At 35.5% G+C, this 18,528-nt stretch overlaps 1 protein-coding gene across 1 annotated transcript; it reads right to left on the bottom strand.

The window, feature by feature from the left end:
* Window positions 1-7,991: 7,991 nt before the first annotated feature.
* On the bottom strand, window positions 7,992-14,857 carry LOC112569581. The gene is made up of 10 exons (XM_025247402.1): window positions 14,740-14,857; window positions 13,330-13,510; window positions 12,621-12,866; window positions 11,765-12,058; window positions 10,957-11,313; window positions 9,939-10,025; window positions 9,719-9,743; window positions 9,526-9,566; window positions 9,119-9,226; window positions 7,992-8,382 (listed from the first exon to the last, which is right to left on the bottom strand). Exons 2-10 carry the CDS (start codon window positions 13,475-13,477, stop codon window positions 8,285-8,287), a joined length of 1,404 nt encoding a protein of 467 aa, XP_025103187.1. The 5' UTR covers window positions 13,478-13,510; window positions 14,740-14,857; the 3' UTR covers window positions 7,992-8,284.
* Window positions 14,858-18,528: the final 3,671 nt, after the last annotated feature.

The following is an 18,528-nucleotide window of genomic DNA, read 5'->3' as shown; positions in this document are numbered from 1 at the left end:
AGAATATGGATTACTACAAAAATAACAAAAGCAATCATGAAGATAGATTATTTAATGATAACTAACTTATTTTATTTCTCCTGGTGGAGACGTGTGGCAGACATGTTGACTTCCCCAGGCATGATGATGACTGTGTAGTTGTATCGTCCTTCATTCGGCAGGTAAGAGGTCATGTTACACGTACCTGTGTAATAACCAGTCTGTGTACTTGGCTTTAGATTCATTTTTTAACAAATGCTGCTGCGGTCTTTGCAATACTGTACAATAATTAGACAAATAATTAAGCTTTCATCGCGAACATTCCTTAAACTCCTACAGTGTATCAGCTAACGGGTGGGTATTTGATGTGTTTTTCAAACAAAATATGTAGTTTCAGGCCTATGCTTTATTTGTGTCACAAAAAAATTACCACTCTAGAAAGGAAAATTCATGCACAAGTCCAAAATATTTATTATTTAAAATTAGTTTATTGTCTACATAACATACACAAATGAGCGTATGATTCTTAACAGATTCTGAAATAATAATGCAACACTTGAAGTTCTTTTTGTTCCTACAAGAAAAAAAATCAAATAAATGACTACTTTTCTTACTAAATCAATCCCAACAAAAACCCAAAAAGAAATCAACCCACAAAATTCTAGTTATCCAACATTGCAAAAATGTAATGTCTTATATATTTTTAAAGAATAAGCGTTTATTTGGTTTTTATTTGTCGAAATAATGGTAATTAAAGCATTAACTCTGAATCAATGTGCGTTCTAGTAGAAGTTTACTAAAACACAGTGGACATGCCTCTTGACACAAGTGTCTAAAACCTATGATGCTCTGTTAGGTATTTACAACGTAAGATGATTGCATTTGTTATACTCTCATTGTAAAAACTACTAGTATTTTCGATGTAATTTTGTTCTTGTAGGCTGTTTACTAGTAACTTTTGTAACTAGTTTACAATCTTTAGAAAGTTCAAAAACTCGGTTGTTTGGCATTTTTTAAACTCCTAGGTCTGATCACCACAGCAGCATCTCTTTCTTCCCACCGGCTATTGGCGACAGTTGACTACGAGTATGTTACTCTCTGCTATAGACTCTTAACTTGCTTTTACATTATTTTTTCAGTTCTGATGTCTGTGTACAACTCTGCTAGAAACCGTCACTCTTTATGTCTCTCGTTCATCAACTACAAACGCAAGTACAGATCCACAATGAAATTCTCGTTTTCTATTAAACAAACTCTTTGCAACACTTCATTCGTTAGTTAGACTTAAAGACAATATAAAATTTAGTTTAGAACTTATCTGTTTGTTATACCTAGTTTTTCTCTACAACAACAAACAACAACAACAATAACAATACACTTAACACAATAGCATGCATATTACTGTACCTATACCGTTATATTTGTAAGATTACTGTCCTGATTTTAATTAGACCTGTCTATGCTCTGTATTGGAACCTAGCACTGGATATCATCTAAGATTATCAGGATTATTATCCAGACACTTTAAAGCTCACGTCTTTTTTCAAGTGTTTGTGTAAATTTACATTCCCTACAGAACTTCCTTGTCTTCGAGTACTAGTACCATGACATGAGGGAGAGACAATATAACAATACCCTGTCAACGACTTACTTGACCTTCAATGGACCAGCTTCAGTCATGATATTGCTGTTATTATAATAAAATAAAATAAAAATAAATAAAATGAGAGACTAGATAACTGTCAATATGAACTAAAGTATGTTCAGACTGCTTTCAACAGAGAACTATGTGCTTGAATTGAAGCCGTGTGTTTGTGAATATTTAACCTTACTATGTAGAAAGAGGTTCCATTATAATTTGTTTGTGATGCTGGTAAACAATGGGTCAGATGGTCTAATTAAGTCATTTAACTCTTCCACTTATTTTAGAGCTGGCTATCAAGGTCATTAAATCTCTGAGACTATAATAAGCAAAACTTAGAAAGGGACCAAAAGTTGCATAATATAATAGCTTTTTTATATTGTGGTTACGTTTATCTTTATGTTGACGACTAAGAGATTAAGATAAACAAGCACTTTCATGACAACGATGAAAATGTATATTTTTCTATTTACACATAGCAAAGCACGAAGCACAATGATTGTTTGAAATAAAACGGGATTGGGGGAGTAAGCATACTTTCTGTCTCAATTTTACAACTACTAGTTTTCATTCTGTCGAAGTAGTCGGGCATAGTATAAGATATTCTAAACAATACTTTCAGCGATCTACTTAGAAAATCATCCAATAAGTCTCAGAGAGGATGTATATTCTAGGAAAGTGTTCAATGCAAATAGCTAACAAAACAAAAATAAAATGAGCTTGAGAGGGCATTGCATGATCTGTGCAGTGTGCCTCATAATCCGTTATCATGTTTGTGTGTCATGGAAACCACATATACAAAGACTCTATTTATTTAATACTGTTGATAGTGTCTGGTGTTCTGCAGGTCTCCTCTTCTCACACAACTCCCTGCAGTCTGTGGTCTCATCTCATTCCGTGTCGGTGGCTGACGGTGTGGGTACCAGCAGCGCGCTCGCGGATCCCAGAGTGAATAGTGTTCCTGGTTCAATTACAACTGCAACATCTCTTGACCTCCAACTAGCACCGGGCACTTCTAAGTAGAAGAAACTAAAGAACCATTATATTAATGGAAAACAGATGATTGCAACCATAAAAAAATATATACATGTGTACAAACACGGAAGTGTCAGTCTGTTGTATCAGCGACAAATCTTAATTGCAGACACTCGCGGTACACTATTTCAATGCCAAGTCTAGAAGAAGGCTTTCCACTTTTGACAACTAGAAACTCGTGTAGCTGTAAAAATAAAATAAAATATCGGTTCGTTTTACCAGCCTAATCACACATTTGTAGTAATTGGTATCCTGGTGTCTTGCATCTTTCTTGTCTCTATGTATCCTTCTCTCTCTCTGTCTCGTTCGCGTGTGTGGGGTGGGAAGTGTAAAAAAATGTGTGTATGGGTGTGGGCTTCGTTAAAAATTGGTTTCGAAAACTCAAAGAGAGAGAATGTGTGTGTGGACGCGAGCGTGGTGTGTGTGTGTGTGAGAGAGAGAGAGAGACTAAAGGTGACGGTAAGAGCCAGATGGCACTGAGTTACCAACTCATCAATTTGCCACAAACATTGAAACAAAGAAGTAACAACCACCGAAATCGTGATAGATTAATACACATGTTCTATTCAGATATTTTCGTTGCACATCTCTTTTATGTGCTTTTTGAATAGAGAGTGAGGCAAAAGCAAGGTCTGCGCTTGAGGTAGGGAGAACACGAGAGAAAGAGAGAGAGAGAGTTTAAAATACAGTCGGACATCTCGATAAGTCGAACTGAAAGGGATCCGGGAAAAAAATCGACTTACGGAGTTTTCGAGTTAGGGAAAATGGCGTAATAGGCGCAGGTGTTTGGCCGGGAACTAACAATTAATTCGATATAGGGAGGTTTTCGACTTAGGGAAGGTCGACTTATCGAGGTCCGACTGTATAGTTCTCTAAAACAAACAGATGTAAGTAGATATCAAAAGCAGAGCAGGAAGACACGAACATGGATATGTGTTAGGTGCAAAGAGTAGTTCCCTCTGAAAAAAAAAATAAAAAATAACAAAACAGATGTAAACTTTCTATTTCTCTCTCTCTCTCACCCGCACGCATGCGCTTACAAACATTAACCAACCCAAGCACACAGTCAAGTACTTTAATTTGTATTGGCCTTATTAGACGCATTTTACTTGTGTGCCTTTGGGATCTTTTACTGAAAGATATTTGCAGAGCTCAGAACAAAATACGAAAATAACGAAAGTTGCGTACCTGTAGGTGGCGCCATAAAAAAGTGACGTAACTCGACCTCTGTCGTCTGCTCCACACAAGACACTGATCTAAACCGATGCAAAACCGATCTCTATGTGAAGAGATTAATATAAACAAAAGTTTTTATTACAACCATAAAAATGTACATTTTTCCATTTACACAGCTGCACTACGTCTGTTTGAAATGAAACGGGAGTGTGGGTGAAGGGAATATAGGCAATTTTTCATTCAGTAGAAGTAGTTGGGCATAACATTACCTAGGAAATCATCCAACGAGTCCAAAAGAGGATTGATGCTCGAGGAAAGTGTTTCAATACACACAGCTAACAAAACAAAAATAAAATATAAGCAAGAGTGAGCCGTGTGGGTACCAGCAGCGCGTTCGCGGATCCCTGAGGGAATCGTGTTCCTGGTTCAGTCAATCACCTCTTGACTTTTATCTAGCACTTGGAACCAGGTCATTTTAAGTGGGAGATGGTTTATACTAAAACCATTTTAAATAAACAATAGCATGCTAATGCTTGTTTTAGTTGTATTGCTCTATTAAAGCACACACACACACATAATATCATGGTATCTGAATCCTAATATAATTTTGTTTGTAAAGGCTGAGGTACAAGTTTGCTTGATAACGTTAGAACTCAACAACACCGGTATGTTTGCTAGATTACTTACCAGTCGTCTCAGTGAAGAGGTGACCCTACCAAAGCTTGTGTGCAGTTGCTCCCAAAGCAGACCCACTGCGCCATGGGGGCTCCTTACTTCTGTAAGCCCACACATAAATTATGGGAAAGAATGGGGCTTCTAAATCATGCAGCAGCAAATAAAAAAAAAAAAAACACTAATACGACACAATTGTTTTGCCAGGAGAGACTGTCTAGTATATACTGTTTCATGCTATATTTTCTGACCTATGTAGGTGTGTTCAAACACTGGTCTTCATCTGTGAGACATCATATAGGCGCATGTTACAATATTTGTTCCACTACTAAAACCTTTTTGCATTACTTTGATGAGATATGAATTCTGGGGTGTGGGCTTTGGGAACAAAGAGAATCCTATCAGAGACAAAGTTTGCATTATTTATTAGAAGACTAAGGGAGCGACTGAATCTTTGCAAATGTACTCTCATACATCAAACATTGTGCTCTTATCAAGAGTCATTCAATGTTTTTATCCTGTATTACTGTCTGTCTAAGGCAAGGAAGGCTTGCTATACAGTCATTGCCTTGTCTGCTGTAGCCACAAAGATAACTGCAATAGGTACAACAATTTGTTTCTTTCCGTTATTTTAATAATTTACACAGACACACTCATGTCAAGAGAAAAAGTGAAATCAAGTTACAGCGCACAGGTAACAAAGTCATTAATATCTGAGACAGGCTTACATCAAAAAACAAGGCTGAAAAAAAAAACATTCAGAATGATTTAAAGTTCCAAACAACATAGATGTTTTACTAAAGCCTTCATAGTTATGGTAGGGTTACACTGACCAGCTAGAGGGAAAGTGTTTACTTGACCACATAGGACAAATAAACTTATCTTTCTCTTACAAATCCACTAATAACAAGGGGTCTAGCTTTGTCATCTTGGTTTGTCGCTGCTTCAATGAGCAGAGTGAAGTTGACAGCAAAATCTGTTTAAATGGGTCACTCAATATCATAAACATGATATGAAAATCGAGAAGCTTGCACGTTTCAGGTCTGCATGATAGCGTGCTGTGGGGGATTTTATTCTTATATGCTTGGTTGTGTGTTGGGAGATGGGTGTGAGTGCATGTGTGTGTGTGTTTCCGCAAACATTTTTTTCTCTCTCTCTCTTTTATTTTCGATATAAATATGTCACTACACCTCAGGCACTATGAAACATTTACAAGGGAGATAACACAAATTAGAACCTCGCAATAAGGTCGCCGGAGTTATTCTCGCCGTTCACGATGTCTTACAAACTCGGTATTGACGTGACGGCGAATAAAACTTTGGCCGGTGTATTTGAAAATTATTAAAAAATAATATATAAAATTATAAAGTGCTCAATAAACATATTTTATTTGAATATAAATTAGAATTTTAATATTAATTACTGTTTTCTTATCATTTTTGGTTGTTTGAGTACAAATCCATGTTGAATTGATTACTCATGCGTTCGCTTCGTTACCGGGTTTACTAAATGATTACAGAAAAAGTAGGTTCTCTTCATAGTGAAGGCACACCCAAATGACAAAAAAGTGTCCTTGTGAGAGAAACAATTACAGTACCCCAAATCTACATTTCCGCAGACATTTTTTTCTCTCTCTTTTATTCTCAACATAAATATGTCACTACACCTCAATCTAAATGAAACATTCACAAGGGAGATAACACAAGTTAGAACCGCGCAATAAGGTCGCCAGAGTTATTCTCGCCGTAAATGCTGTCACTCGTTATTGACGTGACGGCGAATAAAATTTTGGCCATTTTATTTGAAAATTATTTACACAATCTATAAAATTATAAAGTGTTAAACAAACATTTTATTTCAGTATACATAAGAGTTTAAATATTACTTACTGCTTTATTCTCAATTTTGGTTGTTTGAGTTGAATTGATTACTCATTCGTTTGCTTCATAACCGGGTTTACTAAATGATAACAGAAAAAGTAGGTTCTCTTCTTAGTGAAGGGGTACCCAAACGACAAAAAAGTCTTTGTGAGAGCACCCCAAATCTGCATTGTGTGTGTGTGTGTGTGCAATTAAGTTGTATAATCGTCCTCTGAAAAAACTGGTGTTTTTGTCATTTACGAACCGAAGCAAGAAAGCGCTTAAAAAATGAATAGCAGACACATTAGTGACTTGCACTTGGAGCCTGTCGCATGGGGAAGAGTTTTGAATCCACGATTATATATAGACATTCTTGACCATAAAATTATTCACGAGTATTTTGGTTTAAATCAGGCTGTAATATCGAATCACTTAGGTCGTAGGCCATTAAGAACCTACAAAGAAATATCTATTCCCATATTTTTCTCAAGATATCTTTTTTCTTTAGATTTTGCCTCCTTATTCGTTAATGTTGTTATGTCGGAGTTTCATATGTACTATGTACAAATTTAAATGTAAAAGAGCTGTTGTTCCCACTCAAAGTGTATTCAATTTGTTGTTGGTTGTCTTATGTGTTTCATCTATCGCACTATAAGGCTATATTAAGCATGACTAAACTCGCTTAATAATCTGACCGAAGTTAGCATCCATTTCCTGTAGTGACGTACACCTTTTAGAGTTATTCACGCCTATAGTTCACACACAGGTGAGGGAGGGCTGCTTCACGTGTGCTGATGACGTCGACACTTGCGGCAACTGCTTCTTACCTCCCTTTGCCTAGGTTGTTAGCGCCTGCAGCATGGGGCCGTACTTATGTAGCGATGGTAAGCGAAAAATTCATGAAAAAATTGTTCTGTTCCGCAATCGTAAGGTTATGTTCAATGACTAATGACCTGTTTTATTTGTCACAGCACGCATTTTGAATATGGGAAGATGGTCTAGTCACAAAAGTAAAAGTTAGAAATATAGATAAGAAATTAAGTTTGTTGCAAGGTGCAATGCTAAAAGATGCCAACAATGAAAAATATTAGCGAAGGAAAAGAAAAAAATATGGGCAAGTATACAATTATACAAGACTAGGCTATACTTTAAGGTGTTGAATAATATCAAGTTCTTTTAAGGACACATTATCATTTTGCTGAAACCAAATACACAGCTATAAAATACCCTATGCTTGGTAATAAAATGTCTACATAGCTGCCCACACAGTTTAGTCTCATAGAAATGAGCGAGAAGCATAGAGAATACAAGTATAATTTTAATTCCATTTTAATTACTGTAAAGTACTGACAAAGTTCCTCTTAAACATTAAAAGACATTTTTTACAAATGGCTTTAGTTATATTGTAAAAATCGTAATTTTTCTGTGAAATATTTCCTTATAAAAGGAGCAATGACAACCTAACTAATAGAGTGGTATAAGGCAGGGTACTGAAACAGTAAATATCTCTTCTCTGGCATGACGCTTGCACTGGATATTAACAACAACAACAACAACAACAACAACAAGAAGAAGAAGAAGAAGAAGAAGAAGAAGAAGAAGAAGATTTGCATAGCTCATTTCTCCAGAATCAGTTTTACATACACACAGGTACCCGAGCACACCTTTTTAGGTCAGACAGGAAATGCATTGTGTGAACACACATACACAGAAATTTGCAGACAAAATGCACTGCAAAAAATAAATACCGTTGATTGTAAAAATACGGGAAGTTCATTGCATGGAATCGTCTGCTTCGAAGAGTAGAGAAAATATGATTGTCACTTGTGTGAAACTCAGGTCAATTTCCCAGTGCTGCTGCTCAACGGTCGCAGACAATGTATTTTGACACCAATAAACCAAAAGGTGTAAAAGCACCAGTCTAGGAAAATGCGCTGTTCTGGTAGACTACCTCCTTCTGACATTTTCCTCGTGCTGTCTCGTGTAGTTCCATGGGGGATTCATACACATGTGACTTCCCTTGATTAAGAGATACAGTACACTAATCAATATGATGCAGTAATATATTTATAATGTGTAAACGTAAACACAGGAACTGGTAAAAAAAAACTCGATTTGTGTGGAAAGCAGCAACAACAACAAAACTAAAGCAAAATAAAAATAGACCACAAATAAAAGCAAAGTAACACAAAATAAAAAGAGTAAAACAAAATCACTACTGTTGTTTATTCTTTTTCCCGAAACAATAGATACAAAATAACTATTACTAAATGTAATTATGGTTTCTAGAGGAGGTAAGTCGTTAGGGAGATGGTCACAGAGTAAGCAGTATGTAGAACTATTTATCAGTGTTTACAATTCACGCAACACTTGCATAAAAACTTCTCTTTAAAAAAACATTTTGCAAGCACTGCAAATATGCTATTGCCACTTTTATATTCTATTTCAGTAAGTAGGATTAGAAAATAAGATGTTCTTTATCCTCGTTTTCACTACTACTTTTTTACTGTCAACACTACGCACGTAAAGAACACAAATAGTGCCATCTCTTTTTATCTTCTTTTTCTGACAGTGAACTTTAAGCTTTTTATTTTGGGTGTTTGTCTTTTCCTTCTTTCTACAAGAATTTTTAATGACTTTTCGTCCCTTTTTTTACTCCTGTTTGATCATAATTTCATTCTAAGTGTTTTTATTTTGCTCATTAATTGAGGATGGAATAAAGATTAAAGAGTATTTTATTAAGATATGTAGTAACCTTCATGATCCGCAGAGTCGCTTGAAGTCTGCTGTTCTCCTAGTGTTTGGTAAGTAGAAGGGGTGTTTATGTCCTCCCTCTGTAGCTCATCATACAACTTTTCTAACCCTGCAGAGAAAACAGGATCTTAAAAGTTATTTATGAAGGTTTTACGTTCCTTATGCGAAAAAGAAACATTTCCCCGTATGTCCCCTTCTCTTTGTATGTAGCTTTACAGACTTTTGTTCCTGTTCTTTGTTTACAAGGTTTCACGAGTGTTGACAATCGTATGTTTACAAATGATCAGATTTAAATTAAATCTGTGTCCATTTCTCAACATCTTTGTTGTTAGATGAAGAGACACTTCAAAAGTCTCAATAAAATTATTTAGTCAGAGCCTATAATCACAGAATGTTAAATGGTTGTACTTTTTCCAGGTCTCGTTCTGGAGGTCGACGCTTGGTTTGATCTGAAAAAATAGGGTAATGTTGTATAAAAAGTATGTATGAAGTACCAAAGTGCAGGATATTTTATACTTTGATAACATGAAATGTACCAGAACTCCATTAATAATCTCATACAAAGAGCTGTTCATTCACTTTTACATAGACCAATACTCACGGTAAGCCTCTTTCGTCTCTTTTTCCTGGAAAAAATAACAAGTTAAAAACTATAAGTAAAGATTCCAGGTGTCAAACTGTCTCAAAAGATGCTTTACAACCTAATTTTATAAATAAAATGTGAGCATCGTTATTTATTTGCCCGTTTAAGTATACTTAACTCACTTTTAACAGACTTTATGGATACTTTCAGTTTACTGTTTTCTTTGAAAAAAACTCACTTTTTCTTATGATGATAAAGATGACTATACCGACAATGAACGCGATGAAAACGACAGCACCTATAACTCCACCGGCGATAGATCCTGCTAATGAGAGGTTATAGTGAACATTTTTTCAAGTCAAAAGAAACAAAATATACTGGAACTAAAGTTTTCGCTGAAAGACAAATAATCAGATGTGCACTTAAATCTTGTACCAGTTTATTTTTGTGAATTGTGCTTTTTGGTGAAGATCTGATGTAAAATGGTTGCAGCATATGAGAAAGTAGGTAAACGATGATTTCAAACTATAGACTAACCTCATCACCTTGAAGGTTATGTTAAAGAATGTCGTGGGTTTGTCCTTTGTTGCTACATGTATGTCTTTTAGCTGGGTGACAAAGGTGGCATCAGTAGAGAACGTGATGCACTTAACTTTGACACTGACTGCGTTTGATCAGATTGTCGTGTCCATTTTTGTCTCTTTTAAGTGGTTGTAAACTTAGTTGTAGCCATCGTCCTACGAAGTAACATTCTTGATGGAGCATCTACCTTTCTGTGCAACTCGAATATGCGCCTTGACCTTCTGATAACCCTCTGATTTATTTTCTCACAAAATACTAATTCTGTATATCTATTTAAATAAGGTGTGCCGATGTGTATTTTACTGTAGTAGTATTTTTTAGTTGTTACATTATTTTTCTATAACACTACTACATTACTTTACAGTAGTATGGTTCGGTAAAGGTGAATGTCTGGTGGTATATGTCAGATTATGTGTATTTTTTCATGTTTATTTTCCCCTTTCTTCATCTGCTTGTTTTACGCTGAAGAAATTCGAAATATGTCTATTTTTTAAATTCTAACAGAGTCGTAATTTCTGAAAAGTAGCTCACAACAGAACAAAAACGGATATTAAAAAAACTGCTTAAGGAAGCTTGAGAAAGCTGTTTAACAACCAAAACATGTCAAGTTATGGAAGTAACTGTATTCTGATGTATGCATGCGTTCATTTCAATAATACATATTTTATACTTACCTTTTGATACTGTTGCTTGTGTTGTGTCATATATTCTCTCTTTGACTTCAAAAGTGAAAGAAATGTTCCCAAGACCATTGCTGAAAGTCACGGTGTAAAATCCAGTGACATAAACTGTTTTGTTTAGGAGGATTACCGTGCAGGTAATCATAGAACTGTACGAAGTATCAGATAAACATGTAGACCTAACAGTGTCATCATGCTCCACCTTGCGGGAGATGGAATCATTTGCTGATCCGTTGTGAAATATCGATAGCAGGTTAGGCGAAGGGAAGGCGATCATTTTTATCATCAGGCTGGCTTCCTCATCCACAAACGTCGTAACATAAGAGTCGTTGTTAATCTTTTTCGGAAAACCTTTCAATCAGACAAAAAGTACAAAACAGGAACCTGCATTGAAGTAAATGTAGTTTTATATCATCAAAGGTTTTAAAGAGGGTGTTCCTATACGTATTTTCTATGAGCAAACCGTTAAATTAAACTACATCAATTGCTCGTTTTTGTTTTTAAATAGCATTGAACATACATTCAAAACTGTACACTTTCAATATCTATATTTTATCCAAACTCTTTGAAAGGTATCGTACTAAAAAATTCAAGCATAAACAGTAAGTAAATAAATAGAACAATAAAAATTCAATAACTAAATTTCAATGACAAACAGTAAGTAATAGTAAGTAAAAGGAAACGATTCAAATCAAGAATAATTCAGGTTTTAACGACACGTGTAACTAACGATAGTACAATTGAGTTCCTGAACTTGTAACAAAATTCTTGACTAATAATAAAACAGTAACAGGACACTCACATGAAACAATTAGCCGCAGATTTTTTTCATCTTCAGAGATACCGTTTTCTGATTTACAAGAGTAACTGGCTGTTGCCTCACACTGAACGGTAGTCATCGTATGTTGAAGTTGCAGTGCACTATAAGCTACACTTATTTCAAGATCTTGGTTGTTACTGCTCTTTTTCAACAGACGTATGGTGGGCAATGGTTTCCCCTCAGCTTGACAAACAACTGAGACATTTGTGTTTTCTCTGACATTTACAGTGTCTTCTGACTTGCCGTCAATTTGAAAACTCAGCACTCTGGATGCATCTGTTAGTATTACACATGAAAGATTGTTAGTCATAACAAATTATTATCATAATTCCTTACCATAATTTGAAAAGGGACAAAAAGAAAATAATTAATTGGAAAAAAACATAATTCGTGAAAGATTACACTATCGTCCACTTTGAAGAGTAATTTTTAATTGTATTGCAGTGCTCACTGTCCGTATGCAATAATTTTGAATTTATCGCCCAAAAAGCTTTAATGATTGGAGCCATCGATACTGTTAGTAACAAAACAGAATATCTGCTGTACAACCGGATTTTAAACTGCTTTAATAAAATAATTTTATCATATAGCTAATCATATAGCTTCCGTACGTAATACAATCAAGAACAAGTACTTTCTAACTTTTTTTCAAGAAATAATTACAATAAATATTGTCCATGCCAATCTTTCAACTACTGAACACTTTTCTTATTAGATAGGATAAGAAACAAATCTAAAATGTGTATTTTTTCTTCATTTAAGTAGCGATTTTTGTGACTTTGATAACTTTCAAAGATACTGGAGGATACTAGACCAAACGCGCTTTGAGTGAGCTTACAGTTGACTGTCACTGTGTAGATGGAGTTTTGTACAACACTGTTGTTCCACATCAAGTAACACATATTTCTTGTCCCACTATATGTCCTGTTTACATTGTAGATTTTCAACCTTGACGAGTTGGTTCCTTTCCAGATAAGAGAACCAGACGGAGCTCCAAGGTTCTCGGAGTAGCAAAGACAGTCAATGTTATCATCCTCCGTTATGTTTTGCGGGCAGTTGTGTAGGGGAGACTGAGATGGACGACCTAATACGAAAAAAATTTGTAACAATTGTGTAAACTTTTATTTGAAGAAAAAAAAAATTGGCTTCATTTGATGTACATACATCAAACCGGATATGCGAAAAACTGCGTATATCTGGCTAAATGGCTAATTAGTAGAAGGCAGCTTTAAATTATTTGCAGTTTCCCTGTTTGTACGTTATGGAGTTTATCTGCACCCAGTTATATTCTAGGGGGTTAAGCATCTTTAAGAAGTTTATTCTTGCTTATACAATAATGAATGACTAAAATAAATTTTTGTTTTTATTTCAGTAACTAAAATCATTGAATAATCTTTTCTGTAATCTTAAAGTTTTAGCTAAGTAAACACAGAAAAACATTGATGAATCTAAATACCTATTACTTGTGCAGTAAACTAATAATTAGCATAAAGTGGAATTACCAGAAAATATACAGTAGTATTTAAGAGTAAAAACTGTAAACTTACTAATTTGGTTGCTTCCATTGAATAATACCTGTACCTCACCAGGTATAATGATGACACTGTAGACGTATTTTCCTTCAGGAGGAAGAGCAGTCTTTATCTTACAGTCACCAGAGGAATAGTTAGTCCCTGCTACAGGTGTCGTAGACATTGTAAAGCTACCTATAAAAGCTGAAGATGATCCCTGGGGACATTTCGACTTTGGAAAACTTAAACATTTCAATGTTTTCTTGGATATAATAATAATAATAATAATAATAATAATAATAATAATAATAATAATAATAATAATAATAATAATAATAATAATAATAATAATAATAATAATAATGATGATGATGATGATGATGATGATGATGATGATGATGATGATGATGATGATGATGATGATGATGATGATGAGATGATGATGATGATGATGATGATGAAGTAGAAGAAGAACAACAACAGTATGAAAGCAATATGGAGGCACATATGCAATTTAGTACAAATGAAACAACAATCGTATGAAAATAAAGAAAACGTACATCACAATCAGATAAAACATTTGCATGCATAGTTAGCAATGACAAAAAGTAAAGAGCTAACAGAGACAAACTACAAAACCGAAAGTTTTTTCAGCCACCACGTCATTAACTGCATATAACTCAAAGTTATATTCAGCCGCATCTTCACACTACGAATGAGCTCCTAGCAGAAGAGCAGGAATGCTTCAGAACAGAGAGAACACATTTCAGGTTCAGAAGATCTCAAACAGACGGATGACATAGATAACAGAGCGCCAGAAAGAAAATAAGAGACGACCGAACTTCTGTAGTCTGATACTTTGGACAGTGAGAAGACTGGCATAGCGACCTGACCTGGCAGACCTGTAGGTGGACACAGGCTATATAGTTACACTTTTGCCCGCAATTTTCTCTTTGTTTTTCATACCAGCGTCCATAATTATTGATGAATTTTTTTAAGTACTTGAAGCATACTTTGGATGATAGCTTGAGCTACATCAATTCACTTTATTCATTTAAAGAGCTCAATGAAAAACGTTCCAGGGTTAACAAATACTGTACCACAGCTTGAAACATCAAAATGGGAGAAGATTGTGTGAGACCAGGCGACCATGGCCTATAAGAGGTATTTGCGAAGAGTGTCTTAAAGCCAGCATTAAAAATATCTAATATGGGATAAGCAACTGTGGTAGGGTATTACAGACAATTGCGCCAATATTGGTGACCAGGAACACAAAGAAAGTCTGCATGAGTAGGCTGGAGCGAATGATGGGTGGTAGAATGTAACACCAACAGATTTACAAGCAATTTACAATAAATCTCGTGTGTACTGGCAATAAAGTATTAAGGAATTTAAGTATTGGTTGAACTATCCGAGACATTACAGAAGGTTTTATAGCACGCGTACCTGTGAAGTCTGGTACAAATAGCAGCCATATCTGTCTCTCCTTGAGCGGACTTTGGAAACCGAGCACAAGCCAGTTACTTCCCATGTGTCTCCACTAAACTCAATCTGACACTTGGGATTTTCAGCAGGGTCTGTAAGTGTACAAGATTAAAAATGTCGCTATCAGATAAAAAGAGACAAAGAATAAAAAAATAAAAATAAAAGAAGGAAAATAACTTGTGATTTCACCGGTTACAACCGTAATGGAAAAAGTATTCAGTAATTATTGAATGTTAGTGACTCCATATTAAACTCGCATAATTAAACAGCAACAGCAGCTGTGTAGTCAAAGTCGGTGCAAGTAGAGACAATGTAATAAAATAAGTCGTTGCAGGCAAGATTAGTGTTTCTGGGGCTTCCTTCTGGAGAGTGTAGTAAGTAGACTAATGTTTTAATGTTATTAGTATCGTTCTTAAAATTATTATTATTTACATCACTTGAGATTACCTCCAATCACCAGCATGTCAGATAGCTAGCAGGTTTTATCTTAAATCTTTAATCACACAATTTCTAACAGTCAACACATCTTCAATAGTAGTTATTTCTCAAAACAAAGTACGTGTGTGTGTGTGCCTGCAAGCGTGTATGCGTGCGTATCCGTGCGCACTTTAAATATGCAAACTGTACTTACTAACTTACATATTACGTCCACTTGACAAGTCGCCTTACTGTCAGATGTCTGACATGACAGATTAGTTGTAGCTAAATAGTCTAAATCCGAAAAGGCGCCGGCATAAACTATGAAGTTACTATATGTTGCCTCTGGTCTGTTAGAACTGAAGCGCGTATGGTGCACATTTTGTTGGCAACCTGACACTGTACAGGTAGATACCAAGGTCGATTCATACAACCAGAAGGCTGTTTGTTGAGCTGTCAGTCCTGTACAGGTAAACGTGTTGTTCTTACCTTCTTTTACCTCCAGGTAACTATAAGAGCCACACAGTGACTGTGAGACAACTGAAACAGAGTAAAATAAAACATAATTTTATTACGTTATTAAAGTGCTTAAATTCCTAATTTCTAATATATGTAGCAAAAGTAATTAAACTAATGCAAAAGTTTATCTCCAGATTTTAAACTCCAAGTTTACCTTGCTGCATTTAACTTGAAAGTGTTATTAACCTGCTGTTTGAATGTAGTTCAAATGAATTAAGCTCATTTGTGTTTTCTGTCACCAAGGGACAGATAAAACAGAGTTAGTGACAGATCTTACTGTGTGATTATCATGAAAACCTACAAGCGTAACATGCTTCTTTTTGTCCCCTATTAGTCATCATATTATTCGTTAATAACTCCTCACTGAAGTATTTTTATTAATTTTTATATTTTTCTATACTCAAATATTAATCAGTAATATTTCGTCAAGGGAAATCTCTGTAGTCGTCCCCTTTTAAAGCGTTTAAAATGGAGTTTTCCTATATCAAAGTAATGCAAAGTGATGAGTAATTTGAGTTGAATATAACATTTAAAACAATAGCTATGTTTAGTTTTCTAAAATTCTCTTAATACTTTGCATGTTATTTTCACATGACAGAAAATTCAAATATATTAGCAAGAAGTGTACTAGTGACTAAAATAACAGCGGAATGTTAATGAATCTTGAGCTTTAGTGCTGTCCGTAAAGCACGAGTTTGGTTTCAAGCTGCCTTCATTAAAAAACTTAGGAATAGAGAAAAAAGTCAGAAGCATGAGGCATTTATCTTCTGTAGTCATTTGAATTTACATGCAAGGAATAGAACACGTGAATAGAAGAAACAAACATTAGCATTAAGCCCTCTGACCTCCTAAGACATGTAAATGTACACAAGTAGGAGCTTATCGTTCACCCACCCAAATTCTTTTTAAGCGCAAGTTCTGTTCAATTATAAAGTTCCTACCAGTTCCTACCGTGTGTGGCTCTGATAAAGAGTAAACACATCCACCCTGCTAGCGTGGACATGACGTAGAGCCGTCCGTTGCGTGGTACGTGAGATTACTGTCTCATATCCGTTATCATGTCTGTGTTACATATTAAACTACAACACATATTGAAACTACTCAACACCGAATGCTCTAGAGCGAGAAAACCCGCACACATCACGAAACACAGTTTGGAGTACACAGGTCTGACACACGACACCAGGAAGCACCCACAGAGTACAGAGACTTGAAACCCCGATATGACCGACTGGCGACAACATACGGGTGTCAGGGTGGAACGATACACTGAAAAAAAGTATATACACTGCTCACGCCAGACAACTGACCTTTCATAATAGGTTGTAATATCTACAAAAATGCTAACTGTTAAAGTTCTGATGTTTGCTATTGTGAATCTAAAAAGCCTTTCTGTTTTCGACAGTTTCTTATTGTAGAAGACACAAAATTTTCGTCACTTTCGAGATTTAATTATGAATTCACTTTATTCTTGTTCTCGTAGTTGCTTCCGAGAATATATAACAGAATCAATATGCTATGTTATGCTTTATCTTTAGATTGCTTTTTGTTTGCCAACAACTCCACTAATAAAAGGGCTTTGTTTACATTATGTCTCGGACATGTCACAGTTGCAAATATTGTTACAGGCGAATTACAAGCTAACTACATAAGGTTACTTACGATGTTGCTCTCTCTGATTATCTAGGGCAGGGATGCCCAACCTACGGCCCGCGGGCCATATCCGGCCCTCGACGCGGTGCCATCCGGCCCGCGAAAGTTCTGCCCACAGTGTTAGTAATAAAAAAAAACGAAAAAAAAAAAAACGAAAAAAAGAAAAACCGAAAAAAGGGAAGAAGAAGTATTTATCCCCACGTAGGGGCGTCTCTCAATTCTTTTTTCGATGGACGAACATTTCGATTCAGTGCTCCGACTTGGTGTCTCTACGATGAGGCCGGACATTCAGAAGTTGGTTTCGGGGAAACAACTTCAAATATCCCACTAATTACTACATAATTAATGGTAAGTACAACTTGTTTCTAATAAAAATGGTATCTGCTCTATTTCTTTTTTGTATTTTTGCGGTGAAGTGGCCCGCGACACGGCTTTCCGAAATGGATATGGCCCGCAGACCGAAAAAGGTTGGGCATCACTGGTCTAGTTGGTCTGTTGTTCTTCCAAAACTAAACCTCACTAATGACAAATATTAATTTGAGTTGGCATTTATTTCTTATGAAATGAGCTATGATTGAAAGATTAGACATACATGTATTTTGTTTCTTTCCGTTAACCGATGCCTTACAGAAAGCAGGGATGCCTATTTTTTATTTGGCAAGGGCGTAGACCTGTTTTAGGAGCAGTACCAGGAAACCTTGCAATAGCGGAAGTGCACCGATTCCAAAGTCACGATTTCGTGCTGCATCAGAGAATTAGCTTTTAGTGTTAGACCTTTATGTTTACATGTGGTTCTGCTGCGTTGTTTTTTCTATTCTAGTTTGCAACAGGACTGTAGTTGCATTAAATAAAGTGAACTGACAATTACCCTCTTGCACTTTCATACGATCACATTTCTTAATATTCTCAAGATTGTTATATGCAATAGGTATTACAGAAGAGAGGCGAGTTCTTTAATTTTTACATTGACCCAATTAATGTTATACATGTATTCTTATTTTAAAAAGACAAAACAGAACGAAATAATTATTCTTACCTTATCTTCCCAGTCTTGAACAGTACACCTGAAATTGATTAAGAATTTGATTAATTGGAGCGATTTGCAGGGTCTTAATGATGCAAGTAATGTAATTGTAAATTAAAATTACTATAGCTCTACAG

Source organism: Pomacea canaliculata, linkage group LG7 (assembly GCF_003073045.1).
Source record: "Pomacea canaliculata isolate SZHN2017 linkage group LG7, ASM307304v1, whole genome shotgun sequence".
Lineage (NCBI taxonomy): Eukaryota > Metazoa > Mollusca > Gastropoda > Architaenioglossa > Ampullariidae > Pomacea > Pomacea canaliculata.
The sequence above is the reverse complement of the archived record's forward strand: the minus strand, read 5'-3'. Positions and strand labels throughout refer to the sequence as shown.

Excerpts from the sequence above, each read along its gene's own strand:
- LOC112569581 (XM_025247402.1), bottom strand. The coding sequence starts at position 13,477 with ATGTCTACGACACCTGTAGCAGGGACTAACTATTCCTCTGGTGACTGT. Across the intron at positions 11,314-11,764 it reads TCTGCGGCTAATTGTTTCAT|GTTTTCCGAAAAAGATTAAC; the intron begins GTGAGTGTCCTG and ends TCTGATTGAAAG. Across the intron at positions 10,026-10,956 it reads ACAAGCAACAGTATCAAAAG|CAGGATCTATCGCCGGTGGA; the intron begins GTAAGTATAAAA and ends ACCTCTCATTAG.